General features: G+C 39.4%; 2 protein-coding genes across 2 annotated transcripts; both read left to right on the top strand.

The window, feature by feature from the left end:
* Positions 1–16,874: 16,874 nt before the first annotated feature.
* LOC147493316 (uncharacterized) lies at positions 16,875–17,521 on the top strand. Its single transcript, XM_086567820.1, has 2 exons — positions 16,875–17,192; positions 17,240–17,521. The coding sequence occupies exons 1-2, from the start codon at positions 16,875–16,877 to the stop codon at positions 17,519–17,521; spliced, it is 600 nt and encodes a 199-aa protein (XP_086423946.1).
* Positions 17,522–18,176: 655 nt separating this feature from the next.
* Positions 18,177–18,704, top strand: LOC147493315 (uncharacterized). The gene has a single exon (XM_086567819.1). It carries the CDS (start codon positions 18,177–18,179, stop codon positions 18,702–18,704), a length of 528 nt encoding a protein of 175 aa, XP_086423945.1.
* Positions 18,705–18,890: the final 186 nt, after the last annotated feature.

Genomic DNA, 18,890 nt, shown 5'->3' with positions numbered 1-18,890 from the left:
AGCAGGTTAGAACACTGAAAAATATGAAAGATCAAAGTTCGAATCAAACCTATGGAAATTCGAAATTTTAATGATTTTAACATCACAGGCCAGATAGGCCGCCAAGGCTCGGTAATTTTCAGATTACGTTGTTTTTAGGGCGGTCGGTCTACCCAAATGGGGCGGTCGCTTCGAATAATGAAGTCGAAGTTCCAGTGTTTGAGCTGGTCGTCGCTTTGGTATGGGCCGCTGGTAGAGATAAAATTCCAAGAAACTTAGCTGGTCGCTCTCCTCCTTGAGCGGCTGCGCCCGTATTTTCTCGTGGAATTTGTCAAAGCTGAAATGGGCAACCACAGTATGAAACAAACAAGGGTGGGTGGGTTTAATGAGACTTAAAAATGACTACTTCTACTATGAAAACAATGCTAAAGTGTAACTAAGATGGCAGCGGCGCCATTTGATAACTATAAAATGTATAGTCTACCTACGAAATGAACGATGAATTCACAACGTAAGTAAACTAAACTGGACTTTTACGAGTCTCAATTATCAAAGCTTCTACTCTCGATGCGAATTGCACTAAGTGGAGTAGGAAGTTCGTTCCACTCCTAGTTCCCTAGCACGGAATTGTTTTCTAATCTAATTAGTCGGTCTTAAGTCTAATGAGAGTTTTACTTAAATGAGGGGGCATTATACTACGATGCAATATGAAATTGATAACTTTAATTTAAAGATACTTAATGCTATGGAAATACGATTGTTTGACTCTAGATAAAGAAATAGAGGGGAATTAAATCCACCTCGAATCCAACTTAATAACCTAGTATAGATTGTCGATCTCGATTCTTACGCTTTCACCAAGAAGAATTTCGAAGTCTAATCCCTAGTGTTCATGGCATTCCTACCGATACTAACTAGCATGTGAGGTCGCCCACCCATTCTCATGGCTAAACACGACCCTTCTAGAGTGGAATAGATTCTACTTCCAATTCTATACTAACCACTAAGTTTTCATCAAGGCTTCGTCAACCCCTCTAATGGAGGTTTAGCCTTGAGTCATCAAACTAACATTTCCCATTGAATCTAAACTAAACATAATGTAAGAAATTGAGATTTACTTAATTAAACAATAATGAATCTAATTTAATGACTGGAATGGAATAAGAACAAGAATTTAAATGAGATCTAGAATGGAAATGACAAAATTCGAAATTGACAACTAACTATTTTATTTATCTAATCAATCAAGAACAATCATTCAAAGATTTAATCTAAAACAAGAATTGTAATGGAACTAAAACTTAATTAATTAATAAAACTAGATCTAGAATTCTATATATTAATTTAGGTCTAACTAGCTACCATTAACAAAGAGTGAAGCTTTTGTTTTTATACATCCAGATCCAAAAATCGTGCATGGGCTTGGAGCCATGTTTTGGGCCAGAGAATCAGGCCCAAAACCCAATTCTTTCAGTCCAAAAAGGCCTCTTCAGCTGCAGTTCGCTTCAACAGACTTTTCGTCCACTTCTGCTCCTCTGATTGGGTCAAGGCTTGGACCATTGGAAAGCTCTTTCCGAGCCGGTCGTTTTGACATAAGGTAGGTCCAATTCCGAGGTCTGAGTCTAAAGATATGGTCTTCGGAAGTTCTGTTGACTTTGTGCACTGTTTCTGCCTGCGTGGACTTTGACTTTTCATCTTTTGACCAGGCTTTACAAAGGCTTGGTCTTCTTGAATCTTGGCCTTTCATCACCGAACTCCTTAGTAACCAACCATTGCTCCTTTATCTCATCAAAGTGGCACATTCCTCGCATTATAATTGACTTTGAAGCCCGAAATACATAAAAACACGTAATCAGTCTTAACTCTTACTTATTACTCACATAATTGGTCTAAAAGTATGACTGCTAAGGGGTTAAAACTACAGTTTTGGGCTCTTATCAGTATGTTTGAGGTTAAATCAGATCCTGAGCTTAAAACTCTAATTAAATCCCTCACAAAAAAGGTAGAGGCCATTTCTGTACAACAAAAGCCTATCCCCGTAATGAATGTAAATTCAAATCCATGTAGTTTCTGTTGGAGTCCTGAGCATCCCGACTCCCACTGTCCTATAGCCTATGAACATTCTTGCTCTATTAATAGTGAACCTAACGCCCCTTGGAGACAAAATCCCAACTTCGGTTGGAGAAATAACCAACAAGTCACACCTATAGGGTACAATAATCAATATGTTAGGCCAACACACAGTTATAACCAAGCTCCACCACAACAAGGACAGGATCAGGGTAATTATAATAATTATAACAACCAAGTGCAACCTCGACAAAGTCAAGCACAAGGTCAATGTAGTTATAATAATTATAATGTTAATAGAGGTATCGTTCCGTAAATAATAACTATCACAATCCATTCATAAATAATCAACGCGAGATAGTTCCAGTCCACACCACCCGACTACTACTACACCCACACAACCGGATCGCCTTGACACCTTCATACAAGTGAGCCAACAACTTTTCCAAACCATGGCTCAATCTAACCAACACATTCTACAACAATCCGTTAATAATTTAAACCAACAGTTAGCCTAAGAGAAAGCCCAACCAAAAGGCGTGTTTCCAGGCCAAGCGATACCCAACCCTAGAACAGCAAACACAGCCTTTGAGGTAGATGGTAATACTAGTACGGAAACTACATCCGTAGGCCAGCTAAATGCCATCACCACTCTCCGTTCTAGAAGAGTGGTTGATAACAAAGTAACTATGCCTATAGTTACCCCATCAGTACTCCCTACACCAGATATCGAACTAGATACCGAAATAGAAACTAAAGAACCTACCACTGTAGAGGTACCAGTTAAACCACATCCTAAGAAACAGAAAGCCAAGGTTACACATCAAGTCGAGCCATACGCTAAATATAGAGCTTAAACCACCGCTCCTCTAAATTAGCCATGCTAACCAGGGATACTAACTTTGAAGAGATTAGGAACGTTTTCAAAAATCTAATGATAAACCTTCCTTCTCGGCTATAAAAAGCTACCTAACCACGCTTAAGTTTCTTAAGGAGTTGTGCACTACTAGGCGTAAGACCAACATACCTAAAGATGCCTTTCTAACCTAACGGTTCCCAACTTTATCCGAAAAATAATGGAATTGTTAAGTACAAGGACCCCGGGTCGCCCTATCAGATAATGCACCTTAGGAGATTCTCACACGACGACCGCGCTTACTAGACACGGGGCTAGTGTTAACTTACTCCCGCTTTATTTGTATAAACAAATAGGTCTAGAGGAGATGCAACCTACTAAAATGACATTGCAATTAGTTGATCGGCCTATTAAGTATCCTAAGGGGTGTGGTTGAAAACGTCTTTGGTTAAAGTCCAAAATTTTTACTACCCAAATTAACTTCGTTATCCTCGACCACGTAAGTCACTAACGACTCTGTACCTATCATTTTAGGGCATCCCTTCTTGGCTACTGCCAACGCACTTATAAACTGCCGCGATGGTTCGATGTCCTTGTTCTTTGGCCATCTTTTTGTTGAGGTAAATGTTTTCAAAATGAGGACACAGTATCCCAATTCCCCTACAAATGGCGAGGTTAGCATGATCGAGAGCTTAGCTCAAGATTACTTCAAAAACATGTTTCCGGAGAAACAGATTAACAAATTCCTTTCCTTCGGAAATTCCGACTTTAACAATGACTCCCTGGTAGTAGACGAAATCGAAGAAGAATTCCTGCAACTCTTTTGCACCGCTTCTTTACCACTTTGCGAGTCCCCTCTTGCCAACAACCATTCATCCCTTGATGCTATGACGGAAGATGAATTTTTCAATCTCTATCCCAAAGGTGATCCTTTTGACCCACCTATTGAGGAATGTCTTGCATATATCAAGATTTCTCGATGATATGGACTTGAGAGCTCTAGCTGAGAATCATTCACCTTCCATCACCAATATTCCCCACCCTCCACCTTCTCAAAGGAACCTCGAAGTTTGCACTCGATCCTTTAGTTTCTCCCCCAGTGCTTCATGATTTTTTAAATCCACCTAGTAAACAAATACTTCCCAAGGATAAACCACTTGACACCTTCATTTTTAGACTTGAGACAGTCCCTAACTACACCATGAATGAGTTTTGTGCTAAACCCACATCCTCATTTTTTCCATCCTTTCCCTCTAAAACTTATCCCAATCCACCATATTTTCCACAACCATTCACTTTTCCACACTTATTCACTAGGACACCCTCTCGTTCAAAGATGAAACATAAGGTGCATGCTCGGTTATGTTATAGGTCTATCCGACTTCGCTTTCATTCCACTAGGCTGGGTCGTAGGAAATCTTGGTGCTTGATTGTGTTTGGATATGTTTTCTGCAATATTTATTTATGGAACGATCGACAACTATTTCAGTTGTTGATATATGATAAACTGCATATTCATACATATATTTAGATAAAGTCTCGAGTATCTGACTATAAACGACTCAATTTTTGTGTTTGGTGCATTTCCTTTTATTTCCATATATTGGTGAATGCACCATTCAGGTAACCGGGCCTCCCCTATGGAGTGTGTGGTTGTAAGTACCGGATCCTAAGTCCACGGTTCACATAATTCCGCTTTCCACTCTTGCATGTTTTCTTGGTTTTGAGTCATGTTTCTCTATGGTGTGAATTATGTCTTTATCTGCTTATTGTTTTCCTTTATATTAAACCTAATTCATAAAAAGTAAAAAGTTTAAAGCTATAAAAATAGTAATCTAGCTAGTCTCGAATCGACCTTAAATGACCCAAGTTTTCAGACAATACCAACTTTTCGAGTATAGGCCAAACAAAAATTTCAAACTTAAAAAGAGTTTTCCAATTTTGTTTGGGGGTGGCATATTTTGGTATTCATTTCAAATCTTGTTGCCACCCTAAACCTGTCATGTTTACTCCAGTAGAGTTTGTGTTAGTTAGTACGCAATGTTTAATTGTGCTTCATATTATCATATCATCTTTACAATATTTTTCATTGCAGTGCGCCAATTTTGCCACGCTTCTATGGTAAATTCTTTCCTTATCTCTTTACACTTTGAGGACAAAACGCTCGATTGTTTGGGGGTGGGATAGAAACATTTCCAAAAATTAGACACTTTTAGGATGTAAATTATGCACTTTTATTTATAAAATGTTAAAAATTATAAAAATTAGTTAGTTACATAATTTAATTGTGCTATTGAATTGTTTCATAAACCCCCTTCTCCCAAATTGTTTGGGGTGGTATAGAAACACGATGTAAATGTTAAGCACATATTAGGTTGTATATTACGTATTATTTGTCTTAAAAAAATAAAAATAAAAATAAAAATAAAAATAAAAAGTTTATGCTATACACTTAGGAATATTGGTATTGTTTCTTTCTCTATGCTCTTAATATTCTAGAAGTCTCAATGAGCTGCATTAGAATAGTTTTTAGAAATTTAGGTTAATATGTAGGTAATAATCTTTGCATCTATCTATAAATATATTACATGAGTATCTATGATTGTTTGGTAGTAAGTTTCAAAATCTAGGCTAGAGTACTTATTCTACAAATCGTGAGAATATAGCTTAAAGCCTTATATGAGTGAAACATTTGAGAAATGACACAAGGGAGAAGTATATTCCGAATAGAGAAATCACACGTCCACTTGCTTGACCACTATACCATGTCCTAAGAGAGAATTTAGGCCCTTTTTGGATCGATATAGCTAGAAATTCCGACCTAAGTATATTTTCCGCTAGTCGCCCCACTGAGCCTTTCATTAGCCCTTTCATAAACCACAAATCATTTACCCTGTTACAAAACAAAACAAATTAAAAAAAAAAAAAAAAAATCAACCTACCCAATTTAGATAAGTCTGAGAATAGAATAAGGAAGAAAGAAGAGAAAAACCTGTGTAAACAAAAGTTAGTTAATTGCTTCAGAAAATAAAGAAAAGAAGTTTTCATCCAAAGAAAAGAAAAATAGAAATAGAAATAAAATAAAAACTCCAAAAAAATAGAATAAAAGGAGTCAAAAGCCAAAGAAAAAGAAAAAAAAAATATGGCTAAGGATGGAAACAAAGTGTAGAAGCAAAAGTAAATAACAATGTTTTCTCTAGTTACATAATATGAAGACTCTATTATCTCAGACTTGTCCCTTTTGAATATCCATTTCCTTCCTTCTTAAACCATCTCCTAATCCCCGCAACACCTAATAAAGACCTCTAGCTCAATTAGGAATAGGTTAGTGGGATAGTAAGTGGCAAATGTGTTTGATCAACTTCGGCTTCCTTGTGTGTCATTGAGATTGTAAGGTAAAGTATGCCCACTTTTACAATCGAGTAGCAAAACTTGAGTGGAAAAATCAGAGTGATTTTTGTCTTGACTTTTATGTGAGAACCTACTTAAGGACGTTATTCCAAAGTTTCACAAACGGACCTGTTACTACATTTCATAGCATTACTCATTGTATATATGTTTATTCGTAGATGATTGATTATTATGCATATATTAGCTTAAGTTTCGACATGATTATTCTATATTCATTGCTAGTGAGATGTATAGATAATTGAGACATAAATAAGGAAACAATAGTTTTATTTCTTAGTCGTTTTAGTATAGATGAAGTTTGTGAGTACCTTCACTGGAAAACTCTCACGAGACTGTAACTCGTCCACTAGGTAATTCCTAGTGGTTTAAGGCCTTGTTGCATATGGTCAATGCAATCGCGACTCAAATAAACGAGTAGATAGAACTCCATTTTTGGTCACTTATTCTAATTTCTCATCTTTGCTTGAGGACAAGCAAAATGTTGTTTGGGGGTGGTTTGATAAGAGCCCAAAACTATAGTTTTAACCCCTTAATAATCATACTTTTAGACCAATTATGTGAGTAATAATGAAGAGTTAACACTGATTACGTGTTTTTATGCATTTCAAGCTTCAAAGTCCATTATGTGTAGAAATATGCCACTTTAGCGAGATAAAGGAGCAAAGGTCGGTTACTAAGGAGTTCTGTGATTAAAGGCCAAGATTCAAGAAGATAAAGCCTTTCTAAAGCCCGGCCAAAAGCTGAAAGTCGTCGACGCGAAAACAACACACAAGTCAGCAGAACCTCCGAAGGTCATATCTTTGGACTCAGACCTCGGAATGGGGCCTACCTTATGTAAAAACGACCGGCTCGGAAAGAGCTTTCCAATGGTCCTAGCCTTGACCCAATCAGAGGAGCAGAAGTGGACGAAAAGTCTGTTGAAGCCAACTGTAGCTGAAGAGGCCTTTTTGGATCGAAGAATTGGGTTTGGGCCTTCGATTCTCTGCCCAAAACATGGCTCCAAGCCCATGCACGATTTTTGGATCTGAATGTATAAAAACCAAAGCTTCACTCTTTGTTAAAGGTAGATAGTTAGACCTAGATTAAAGATTAGATTAGTAGCCTCCATTAATTAATTCTAGATCTAGTTTTCCTTAGATTTAATTAGTTTAATTTAATTAGTTTCATATCTTGTTTTTATTTAATTCCTTGAATGATTGTTCGTCATTTAATTAGATAAATAAAATAGGTATTATTATTCAATTTCGATTTTTGTCATTTGCATTTATAGATCTAGTTTAAATTCTTGTTCTTATTTCATTCTTAGTTAATTAATTAGATTTCAATTATTGTTAATTTAGATTAGTAAAGTTAGAATTTTGATATGATGTGTAGTTATAATTCAATGGGAAATGATGGGTTGATGATTCGAGGCTAAAACCTCCATTAGAGGGGTTGATGAAGCTTTGATGAAAACTTAGTGGTATAGTGTAGAAGAATTGTAGAATCTATTCCACTCTAGAAGGTTGTGATTCGCCATGAGAATGGGTGGACGACCTCACATGCTAGTTAGTATTTGGTTGCAATGCCATGAACACTAGGGATTAGAACTCAAAATTCTTGTCGTAAGAACGTAAGAATCGAGATACAAGAACCTATGCTAGGTTATCAAGTTGGATTCGAGGTGGATTCAATTCCCCTCTAACCATTTATCTAGATTCAAAAACAATCATATTTCCATAGCATTCGTAGTTTAAATTCAAATAATCAATTTCATATTGCATCGTAGTATAATTCCCCCTCGTAAAACTCTCATTAGACATAAGACCGATTAATTAGACTAGAAAACATTCCATGCAAGAGAGCTAGGAGTGGAACGAATTTGTTACTCCACTCTATTTCGATAGAATTGAGAGTAGAAACTTTGATAAGCAATCTAGCATCGTAAGATAGTTTTAGTTTACTTACGTTTTGAGTGAATCGTTCATTTCGTAGGTAAACTATTCAATTTTATCATTATCAAGTACCCCAAGGGCGTAGTTGAAAACATTATCGTTAAAGTTCAAGACTTTTACTATCTAGCCGACTTCATTATTCTCGACACAGAAGTTGCTCATGATTCCATTCCCATCATCTTAGGGCGTCCTTTCTTGGCAATCGCCAATGCCCAAATCATTGTCGGGATGGCTCAATGACTCTTTCTTTTGGAAATCTTTCTGTGGAAGTTAACATGTTTATACAAAAATCGGGACAACTAGGTTTGCCTGTAGAAGGAGAAGTGAAATCCATTGAGAGTTATGTATCTCACATTAGTGCGACCGACGCTTTCGTCCCCACACTAGTGATACCCCTCTTATGGAAGAAGACAAAGATCACAATTTTGACTCCCTAGACGTAGATGAAATCGAGGGAGATTTCCTTCGACACATTTGCAACCCTTCTTTACCATCTCACGAGTCCCCTCCTATTGACATCCTTTCATCCCTTGATGCCATTACAGAAGAAGAATTTTTCAACCTCTATCCCACTAATTTTTCAGACCCACCTATTGAGGAATGTCTAGCATATCTCAAGGCTTCTGATGATCTAGAGCTGAGAACACTATTTAAGCACCATTCACCCACCTTACATCTTTATATCACTCATTCACCTTCCATCACCAATATTCTCCACCTTCCACCTTATCAAAGGAACCTTGAGTTTGCACTTGACCTTCTTGCTTCTCCTATGCTTCATGATTTTTCAAACCCACATGATACCTTCATTTTCAGATTCGAGACAGTTCATACCTATACCATGAATGAGTTTATCTCACGTATCTACCACAACCATCCATTTTCTCACGATCATTCACTTGGACATCCTTTCGATCAAAGAAGAAGGTGCATGCTCAGTTACGATCTAGGTCTATCAGGCTTCCCTCTCCTTAACTAAGTTGCATCGTATAGAGTCGTGGTGCTTGCTTCTGTTTGGTGGTGTATTCCATGCTAATTATTTATGGAAAGACCCACAACTCTTTAGGTTGTTGATATATGGTAAACTGCATGTTAATAGATGTTTTAGATAAAGTCTCGAGTATCTGACTATAAAAAAATCACTTTATTTTTTTTTTGTACTCCATTCCAATCTTATGTTATGGAAGTGCACCATTAAGGTAACCGAACCCTCTTTTCAGAGTGTGTGGTTGTATTATTCGGATCCTTAGTCCACATTTCATGTGACTCACGCATTTATCTCTTACACTTTTTCTCATTGTTTGAGTAGTGTTTCTCTGTGGAGTGAGTTTCATTTTTATTTCTTTATCGTAATTTTGTTTTTTTTCTAAAAATCAAACATATAAAAATAAAAAAAAATTAATTAAAAATATAAACATATATTAATAAGTCCTTTATATGAGAGGGTTAAGGCTAAACAATTTCGTGCATGGGCTTTGGAGCTGTGTTTTGGGCTACTAAATCAAGATCTAAACCTAATTACTTTGCATTTTGCTTGTCCTCAAGCAAATATGTGAAATTAACATAAGTGGCCAAAAATGTATTCCTTACTACTATCGTTTCGCTAAGTGTGACTGCATTGATCATATGCAATAAGGCTATAAACCACTAAAAATTCCCTAGTAGACGAGTTATAGCCTCATGAGAGTTTTCTAGAGAAGGTACTCACAAACTTCATTTATACTACAGCGACTAAGAAATAAAATTAATTTTCCCTAATTTATCTCAGATATCTATACATCTAACTAGCATTTAAACAATGATCATCAATCTAACTCCTAAATTGATACATGCATAATAATCAAATAATCTTAAGATAAACAACTATACAATGAACTATGCTATCAAATGCAATGGCAGGTCTTTTTCTGAAACTTTTGTGTAGCGTGCCTAAGTAGGTTCTCACAAGGAATGTATCAAGACACATAACACTTTGATTTTTCCACTAAAGTTTGCTAACTCTAATGTGCAGTGGGTACACATTTCCTCACAATCTCAATGACAATCCAAGGAACCCGAGGTCGATCAAACACATCTACCACTTACTATCACACCAACCTATTCCTAATTAAGCTATATGTCTTTATTAGATGATACGGGGCATAGATATTGGTTAAAGTAGGAAGGAAATGGATATTCAAAAAGACAAATTTGAGAAAATAGGGTCTTCATATTATGTAACTAGAGAAAACCTCGTTTTTATTTTGCTTCTACACTTTGTTTCCATCCTTAGCCCTTTTGTTTTGGCTTTTGACTCCTTTTGATTCTATTTTTGGAGTTGTAACTTTTATTTTTCTTTCCTATTTTATTTTTCTTTTCTTTTCTTTTGATTAAAACTTTCTTTTCTTTTTCTTTTGAAGCAACTAACTAATTTTTGTTTACACAGGTTTTTCTCTTCTCTTTTCTTCACTCATCCTATTTCTCAGACTTATCTAGATAGGTAGGCTAATTTTATTTTTTATTTTGTTTTATTGGGTAAAGGATTTGTGGTTTGTGAAAAGGCTAATGAAAGGCTTAGTGGGGCGACTAGCGGAAAATATACTTAGGTTAGAATTTCTGGCTATATCGATCCAAAGAGGGCCTAAATTCTCACTTAGGATATGGTATGGTGATCAAGCACTCAGATATTGACTTCTCCCTTGTGTCATCACTCAGATATTAATTCATATGGCTTTTTAGCTAGATGATCATAGGATATGTATTAAGTACTCTAACCTAGGTCAAAGTGAATGCTTCCATGGAGATTGATGTCTCAAAATTACCAGTTCCTGGCTTGAAAGGAAACATACCTTCCATTTGAATCACACAAAAAGCGCTAGACAGAGGCATCAGTTTCTGCAAGTTTAGCTTAGTGGATCGTTTAGGCTTCTAAAGGATTAATCTTGGTAAGGTTCGCGCTATAGCAGCTGAAAAATGGTGTCCTCAAGGGAACTGGAAAATTGTTCTTCTTGGAAAAGGCTATTTTATGATTAGGCTCACTTGTGAAGAGGATTAGGTTAAAATTTGGAGTGGGGGACCATGGAAATTTCAAAACCAAATCTTAAGGTTATCAAAATGGGAAACAGACTTCGACCCTGACGTCCAGCGCATTACACATGCTATGGTTTACGTTAAATTTATGAAGCTCAAGTAACAATACTAGGAATATGAAATACTTATGTCTATGGGTATATGCATAGGATACCCTATAAGAATAGGCAAACCAACTGCTGAAAGCGATTTCAGGTTCTATGCAAGTGTCTTAGTGGATTTGGACTTGTCTAAGCACATTCTAAATCAAATCCTTGTGGAACTTCCTAATGGAGTGGATTTCATGCAGGAGGTGGAGCTCTCAAAACTTCCAAAGTTTGTGGGCACTGCAAATCCATTAGCCACTTGATGAGTGAGTGCAAAGCCTTACAAAAGGAAATGAGAACTGAGAATGAAATGACGCCAGATGAGGACTAGAGAACTGTGGCTCAGGCCAACTCAGAAGCACCAACACGAAGGAAAAGGCATAATAGAGGAAGAAATAAGTAGAAAAACAAGGATGCAAAAACCAGTGGAACCAAGGATATGCAAGGTTTGCTTATTCCAGAGGTTTTGGGGAATCCTGCAAATGCTGAAAGGGTTGAAGGCTCCTCAGAAGCTTTGTCCATTCCTGTGTAGGAGGATTTTATAGCAGTGGCGAACTTTGAGAATGATGTGGTTAAAGGCCCATTAGATGTCTTGTCCATTTCAGTACATAAGAAACCTATTGTTCCCACTGTCTTGGATGAAGTACTAGTAAATGTACAAAACGATATAACAGATGAAGCAATGTAGGAAATAGCAACCGTTACAACAGATACTCTAGTTAATGTAATTGGAATGCAAGCAACTGTTGAGGGGAATTCTTTTACAGATGATCATGTTGTCAAATGGGGAGATGAGTTGGACCAAAGAGCTACTAAATTAACATTTCCTCCTGATAAGAGCATTGCAGTCGAGGGCTCGAATAGTCAAGGCTTAGACTCATATTCATCTACATCGACATGACATGTTGAGCCGCCCATCCCTACCTTTGGAGATGGAAACATGTCCAAATTATTAAATGAGGCTAATTCTCTACTGAGATCGGTCCACTGGGTTGATTTTGTGGATGATGAGAATGAAGAGGCCGGTGAAGAACCATGGCAGACGATAGCAAAGAAAAAGCGTAAGCCGCAATGGATGTTGCAGGAGTATTGTCCTCCATCTACAAGGGCGAGGAAAAATAACTCATCATAATTAATGACGAATGTCCTATTCTGGAACGTTTGTGGAATGAGAAGAACATCTCCTAAGTTATACTTGGAAGAAATCATACAGAAGTACAAGCCAGACATGATTGGTTTGGCGGAACCTCTTATAGCTCCCACTATCACTCCTTTATGGCTGATTAACAAGGGCTACAATAATATTTTTGCTCATAACCACTCGAATAACAAAACATGCAATATCTGGGTTTTTTGGAAGAACAGATTAGTGGTGAATGTGGTTGCCATTAATGACCAGCATATCACTATGATATTTTGTACCCAAAATTGAGATAATAGATCAGTTGTACTTTAGATTTCACTAGAGTACGCTCACTTCTTTTGCTCTATGGTGGGAACCTATCTTGTAACATGAAGACTTTGTCTCATCATGTAACCTTATATTTATATCAATATATTTACATTTTGCCTGCAAAAAAAAAGCTGTATAGGGCATATCCATGACATGAGAGTTTGGTGGGTCAAGTGGGCCGATACAATATAGGAGATACGAGACCGGCAGCAGGGGATCGGATCTGCGGTAACCTAACTACATGGAAACCGCCGCGACATGTAGAAAGATAGGGGATGCTAGATTGAAAGAGGATCAACGGACCACACGAGGCGGTTAGAGAAAGAAAAAGAGATATAAAGAAAGTGGTGAGAGAAAGAGAAAAAGAAAAAAATAGAGAGTAATTAAAAGAGTGGAAAAATAAGGGAAGAAGAGGAACTTCATAGGGTGTAATAAGAGTATATACATTTTGGCGCCATTTGTGGGGACCAGAAGAGAGAAAATGGCCACCGTAGCGAAAAGAGGAGTGGGAAGACCAAAGAAAATAGCGGCTAGAGAGGTTGCAAAGGAAACAAAGAGTGTCGAGGTTGAAGGGGTGGGGGAGGAAGAGGTGTCAAATGTGGTGGCAGGCGCCACCAGGCTTCTTCAGGAGGAGATTGTTAGGTTGAGAAACGAGAATGATGAACTAAGAAAGGAAAGGGAAATCACACAGGGGGAAACGGACAGAGCAGATCACTAAGGCAGCGAAAGGGAAGGCGAGACTGAGGAACATCCACTACCGGACGCGGAACAAACTGTCGGTCTCACACTGGAGGTGGTACAGGCGATGATTGAGAAGGATAGAGAGATGAACCGCATTGCAGACAAGACGAGCCAGAGCGCTGTGCAGAAGGAGGTAGCAAGCCTCAGCAAGAATCCGCTGTCAGATTCGATATGGAACTCGAAAGTGCCTAAGAGGTTCTCTTAGCCCAGATTTGAGAGGTATGGTAGGAAGGGAGACCCAACTGATCACTTGCACCATTTTTGACAACAGATGTCGTTATGGCAGGAAAATAAGTATGATGGGCTTCACTGCATGATGTTCCCCACCAGTCTTAAGGGGGGAAACTCAGATTGGTATTACAGGTTGGCTTCGCAGAGCATCAAAAGGTTCGAAGAGTTGGAGCGCGCATTTGCGGACCACTTCATACATCAGAAAAGAAGGGTGGTTGATATTGTGGCTCTGTTTAACATAAAACAAAGGTCCGCGGAGTCATTGAGAGAGTTTTTATGTAGGTTCAAAGAGGAGACATTGAGAGTGGAAAACTTGGATGAACACATAGCGGTCATAGCTTTCCAGCACGGCTTGAGATCGGGAACTAGAGTTCACGAGTCAGTGTCCAAGATCGAAATCACTTCTTTGCATGCTCTGTATCCAAAGGTAGAGAAATGCATACGATACGAGGACATAATGCAGAGGAATGCGAAGGAACAGAAGAGATCGGGGAAGGCAGTGCAGATTGTGGACAGAGATGAATGCAAGGAAAAAGGTAAGGTAGAAGAAAGAGAGATAGGAGTGTATAGAGGGGAAATCCGTGGTCCGGAGAGGACGGGGGACCGATGCATAACGGATATCCGAGAAAGGAAACAATATCGCGAAATGGAGCAGACTCCGCTCAATAGGCCTATAGAGGAAATCTTGCCTCTAATTAAGGGGAAACAATATTTTGAGGGTCCGCAGAATACACCAGTGGAAGTGGAAGGGAAACCATTCTGTGCATATCATCAAATCAGGAATCATGTAACTAATGAATGTTACGCCTTGAAGTGGTTGGTGGAGAGAATGATTGAAAAGGGGATGCTCAGGGAGTTTATAGTAGAGGTTCATCAAGAGGAGAGGGTGCTAACTCCAGCTAGAATTCTAGGTACCATCAATGTAATCTTCATCGGAGAAACCCTTGGAAGAAATGCACACAGAGAAAAAATGAGAAAGATAACGAGCCTACAACAGGTGAATGAGGTGGTGAGCATACCGCGGTTAGTTCGAGGAACCGCGAGGGATGAGGAAAGCATAATGTTCACCCCAAAAGACTTGGAGTCAGTAATTTCCCCTCACGAGGATACATTGGTGATTATTATAGCGATGGGCAATTATCAAGTAAAAAGGGTGATGATAGACTGCGGAAGTTCAGTTGACTTGTTATTTAAGGGGGCCATGGAAGAGATGAACATCGTTAGGGATTAGTTGAAAGCTCCTCAAACCAATCTATATGGGTTCAATGGCTGTATGACAGAGCCTATGGGAGAATTGGTGTTACCAGTTATAGCAGGCCCGACAACGGTATTCACTAGATTTATGGTGGTGGATTCTAGTTCTCAATACAATGCCATTCTAAGGAGAAGATGGATCCACGAAATGAAGGCTATCCCGTCAACCTTTTATCAAGTGATCCGCTTCCCTACAAATGGGGGTATGTATGAGATACGGGGGGATCAAATGGTCACGCAAAACATCCATCAGGTTACAGTAAAGAGTATGGTCCGCGACATAATGGGGGAGGGGTCATCACGCGAACCAGGATCAGCATAGCAATTACAGGAGGCAGTGGCTGCGGAAGTGTACGAGCCCTTGCCGGGACCTAAAAAATTGGATGAGCTGGAGGTAGTGAACATTGGGGTAGGAGATGAGGAAAAGTTTACCTCAGTGAGAGCTGAATTGCCAGAGGAATGGAAGTGTAAGCTGGTGGAGTTTTTAACAGAAAATGCAGATATATTTGCATGGGTAATTGAGGATATCACGGGTTTAGACCCAGAGTATGCATGTCATCATTTGCATATGGATGAAGATGGTAAGCCGGTAAGACAAAGAATGAGAAGCATAAGCCCCAAATACGCGGAAGGGATTCATGAAGAGGTGATACGACTGAAGGGGGCAGGAATAATCAGGGAAGTTGAGTTTACGGAATGGTTGTCAAATGTGGTCGTGATACCGAAAAAGAATGGCAAGGTTAGAATGTGTGTCGACTTCACAGATGTAAACAAGGAATGCCCGAAAGATTGTTACCCTATGCCCCGGGTGGATGAGTTAGTAGATAGAACAGCAGGTTTCAAGGTGTTTTTCTTCATGGATGCCTCGATAGGATACAATTAGGTCGCAATGTTCAGGCCAGATTAGGAGAAAACCACCTTTGTAGTGGAGGGTGGTACCTATTGTTACACCAGGATGCCCTTCGGCTTAAAAAATGCAGGGGCTACCTTTCGGCGGTTGGGAGAAAAGTTGTTTGAAGGCAAGATTCGAAAGGGGATTGAAATATACATTGACGATATGGTGGAAAAAAGTATGACGGAGACAGAGCACTTAGAAGGCCTCCATGAGACTTTTGCCATACTACGCAAGCATAAGCTGAAACTCAACCCCGAGAAGTGCACATTTGGGGTTACGTCAGGGAAGTTTCTGGGCTACATAATCACCCATCGCAGCATAGAGGCGAATCCAGAGAAAATTCGATCTTTGGTTGAAATGCCGTCCCCATAGAATGTGAAGGAAATACAAAGGCTGGCCGGCCAGAGTAGCGACACTTAATAGATTCATTTCCAAATCTTCGGATAAATGTCGGCCTCTATACCGCTTGTTGAGAAAAACACCTGATTTCCATTGGACCGCGGAATGTGAAGGGGCCTTCAAGGAATTGAAAGAATATCTAGGGAAAGGAACCTTGATATCGCGGCCGAAGCAGGGAGAGAAGTTGCACTTGTATCTTGGTGTTAGCGAGTATGCGATAAGTTCAGGTCTGGTGAGGGTGATCGACAAAATAGAAAAGCATGTGTACTTTCAAAGCAAAACCCTACTGGACGCAGAGTCCCGGTACAGTAGGATTGAAAAGTACGCTTTGGCCTTGATATTTTCAGCTCTTAAGTTGAAACCTTACTTTGAAGCTCACTCTGTAGTGGTAGTAACAAATTTGCTTCTCAAGCAGGGGTTGAAGGCCGAGAAGTCAGGTAGAATGCTGAAATGGGCGGTATTACTCAGTTCTTATGAGATTAAATATCAAATAAGGATGACAGAAAAGGCGCAAGCCATGGCGGAGTTTCTGGCCGAATTTCCAGTTGAGGACCCTACTTGGGGAGAGGAAATGGTAATGGAATCTGAAGGGGAGGTTAGTCGCGACCCTTTAGATCCTTGGGATATCCGCAATGGGTGGAAAGTATTCGAAGACAGTTCAACAACTGATATAGGAAATGGAATTAGGGTTGTACTAGTGACTCTGGAGAACACTTGGATTGAGCTATATATGAAGCTGGGGTTTGCAGCTTCAAATAATGAGTTTGTGTATGAAGCGGTGATAGCTGGACTAGACTTGGCCAAAGATCTGGGGGTAAACAAATTGTCTTTTTCTCAGATTCCAATTTGGTAATTTGTCAGGTCAATGGAGGGTTTGCAGCTCGCTGCTCAAGGATGGCGAGGTACCTGAAGGTCCTACAGCGTAAAGCAAGCAAGCTCGACAAAATAACTTTTGCCCACTTAGGCCGCAGAGAGAATAGACATGCCGATGCTTTGGCTTATGTTGCGGCAGTTCTTCCTAGTTCTGAAGGTCGGACTATTAAAGTTAGGGTTTTGAGCAAACCCAGTACATCAGAGGAGGGTGGATCCTGGTTGGATGGAACCGATAAAAGCTTTCTTGAAAGGAGTAGAGATAGAAAATAAGCAAGAGAGGCACATAATAGAACAGTTGAGTCAGATATACACAGTGCTGGGGGATGACCTTTACAAAAAACAATTCAGCAAACCATTGTTAAAATGTATTGGTCCGCAGCAGGCTCAAGAAATTCTGGCTTAGGTACATGAAGGTGATTGCGGGAGTCCTTCCGCGGGGCGAACAACTGCTCACAGGTTGATATCACAGGGATATTTCTGGCCCCATATGAAGAGAGATGCCACGGAGTACACCAAGAAATGTGAGAAATGCCAAAGGTTTGCACCTTTCATACATGCACCAGCTGAGCACTTACATAATGTGTTCAACCCTTGGCCGTTTTCCATGTGGGGACTGGATATTGTAGGGCCTCTACCCATGGCGAGTGGGAAAAGGAGGTTTATGTTGGCTGTGACTGATTATTTTACCAAATGGGTGGAGGGTGTGGCCTTGCAATAGGTTAAGGAAGAGAACGTGAAGAAGTTCTTATGGGAGAACATCATTTGTAGGTTTGGGCTGCCGCATACAGTCATTGCAGATAATGGAACTCAATTTACAGGGGGGAAAGGTGCGAGAGTTTCTTCAGGCCTTTAAGGTGAAGCAGGGGTTCTCAGCCCCCACAATCCGAGGAAATGGACAAAATTTGAGGCATCGAACAAAATCATAATGGATAATTTAAAGAGAAAATTGGAGGAGCGAAAAGGCGCATGGGCAGATGAGTTAAATCACGTGTTATCGACTTATCGTACTACACTGCGAACATCCACTAAGGAATCACCATTCGCAATGGCATATGGAGTAGAGGCAGTCATACCAGTTGAGATGATAGTGTCCACGACTAGGACACAGGTTGTGGAAATAGGGATGAATGAGAGGATATTAGCAGCGGACTTGCATTTGATTGAGGAAAGAAGAGAAGTAGCCCGTATTCGGTTGGAAGAGTACCATAGAACTTTACAGAGACAATATAATAAACGGGTAAAGCCGCGATCTTTCAAGGTGGGAGACTATGTGCTGAGGAGAGTTACCCTGGCCACCAAGAAGGAAAACGAAGGAAAGTTAGGTCCAAATTGGGAAGGACCTTACATCATCAGACAGAAGGGGAATTCGGGAACGTATGGGTTGCAGACAGTAACGGGGAACAAGATAGAGAAGCCATGGAACATTAGGCTGTTGAAAAAATTCAATGAGTAGGGTATGTTAACAATTCTATTAAACAAAGAGTATCGTGGTGACAGTTATGAAGACCGACAATAGATGTTCAAGTTAAAGTTTATTTTGTTGATAAATAAAGAATACAAGGCTTTCATGTGTATCTGTATAGAAAGTAGAGAAAATCAAACTTAGGGGCAAATTACGTTGCCCCATCAGGCTTCACAG

Source organism: Coptis chinensis, chromosome 6 (genome assembly GCF_015680905.1).
Source record: "Coptis chinensis isolate HL-2020 chromosome 6, ASM1568090v1, whole genome shotgun sequence".
In the NCBI taxonomy this organism is placed as follows: domain Eukaryota; kingdom Viridiplantae; phylum Streptophyta; class Magnoliopsida; order Ranunculales; family Ranunculaceae; genus Coptis; species Coptis chinensis.
This window is presented reverse-complemented; position numbering and strand designations above follow the sequence as displayed.

Excerpts from the sequence above, each read along its gene's own strand:
- LOC147493316 (XM_086567820.1), top strand. The coding sequence starts at position 16,875 with ATGACAGAAAAGGCGCAAGCCATGGCGGAGTTTCTGGCCGAATTTCCA. Across the intron at positions 17,193-17,239 it reads ACTTGGCCAAAGATCTGGGG|GTCAATGGAGGGTTTGCAGC; the intron begins GTAAACAAATTG and ends GTAATTTGTCAG.
- LOC147493315 (XM_086567819.1), top strand. The coding sequence starts at position 18,177 with ATGGATAATTTAAAGAGAAAATTGGAGGAGCGAAAAGGCGCATGGGCA.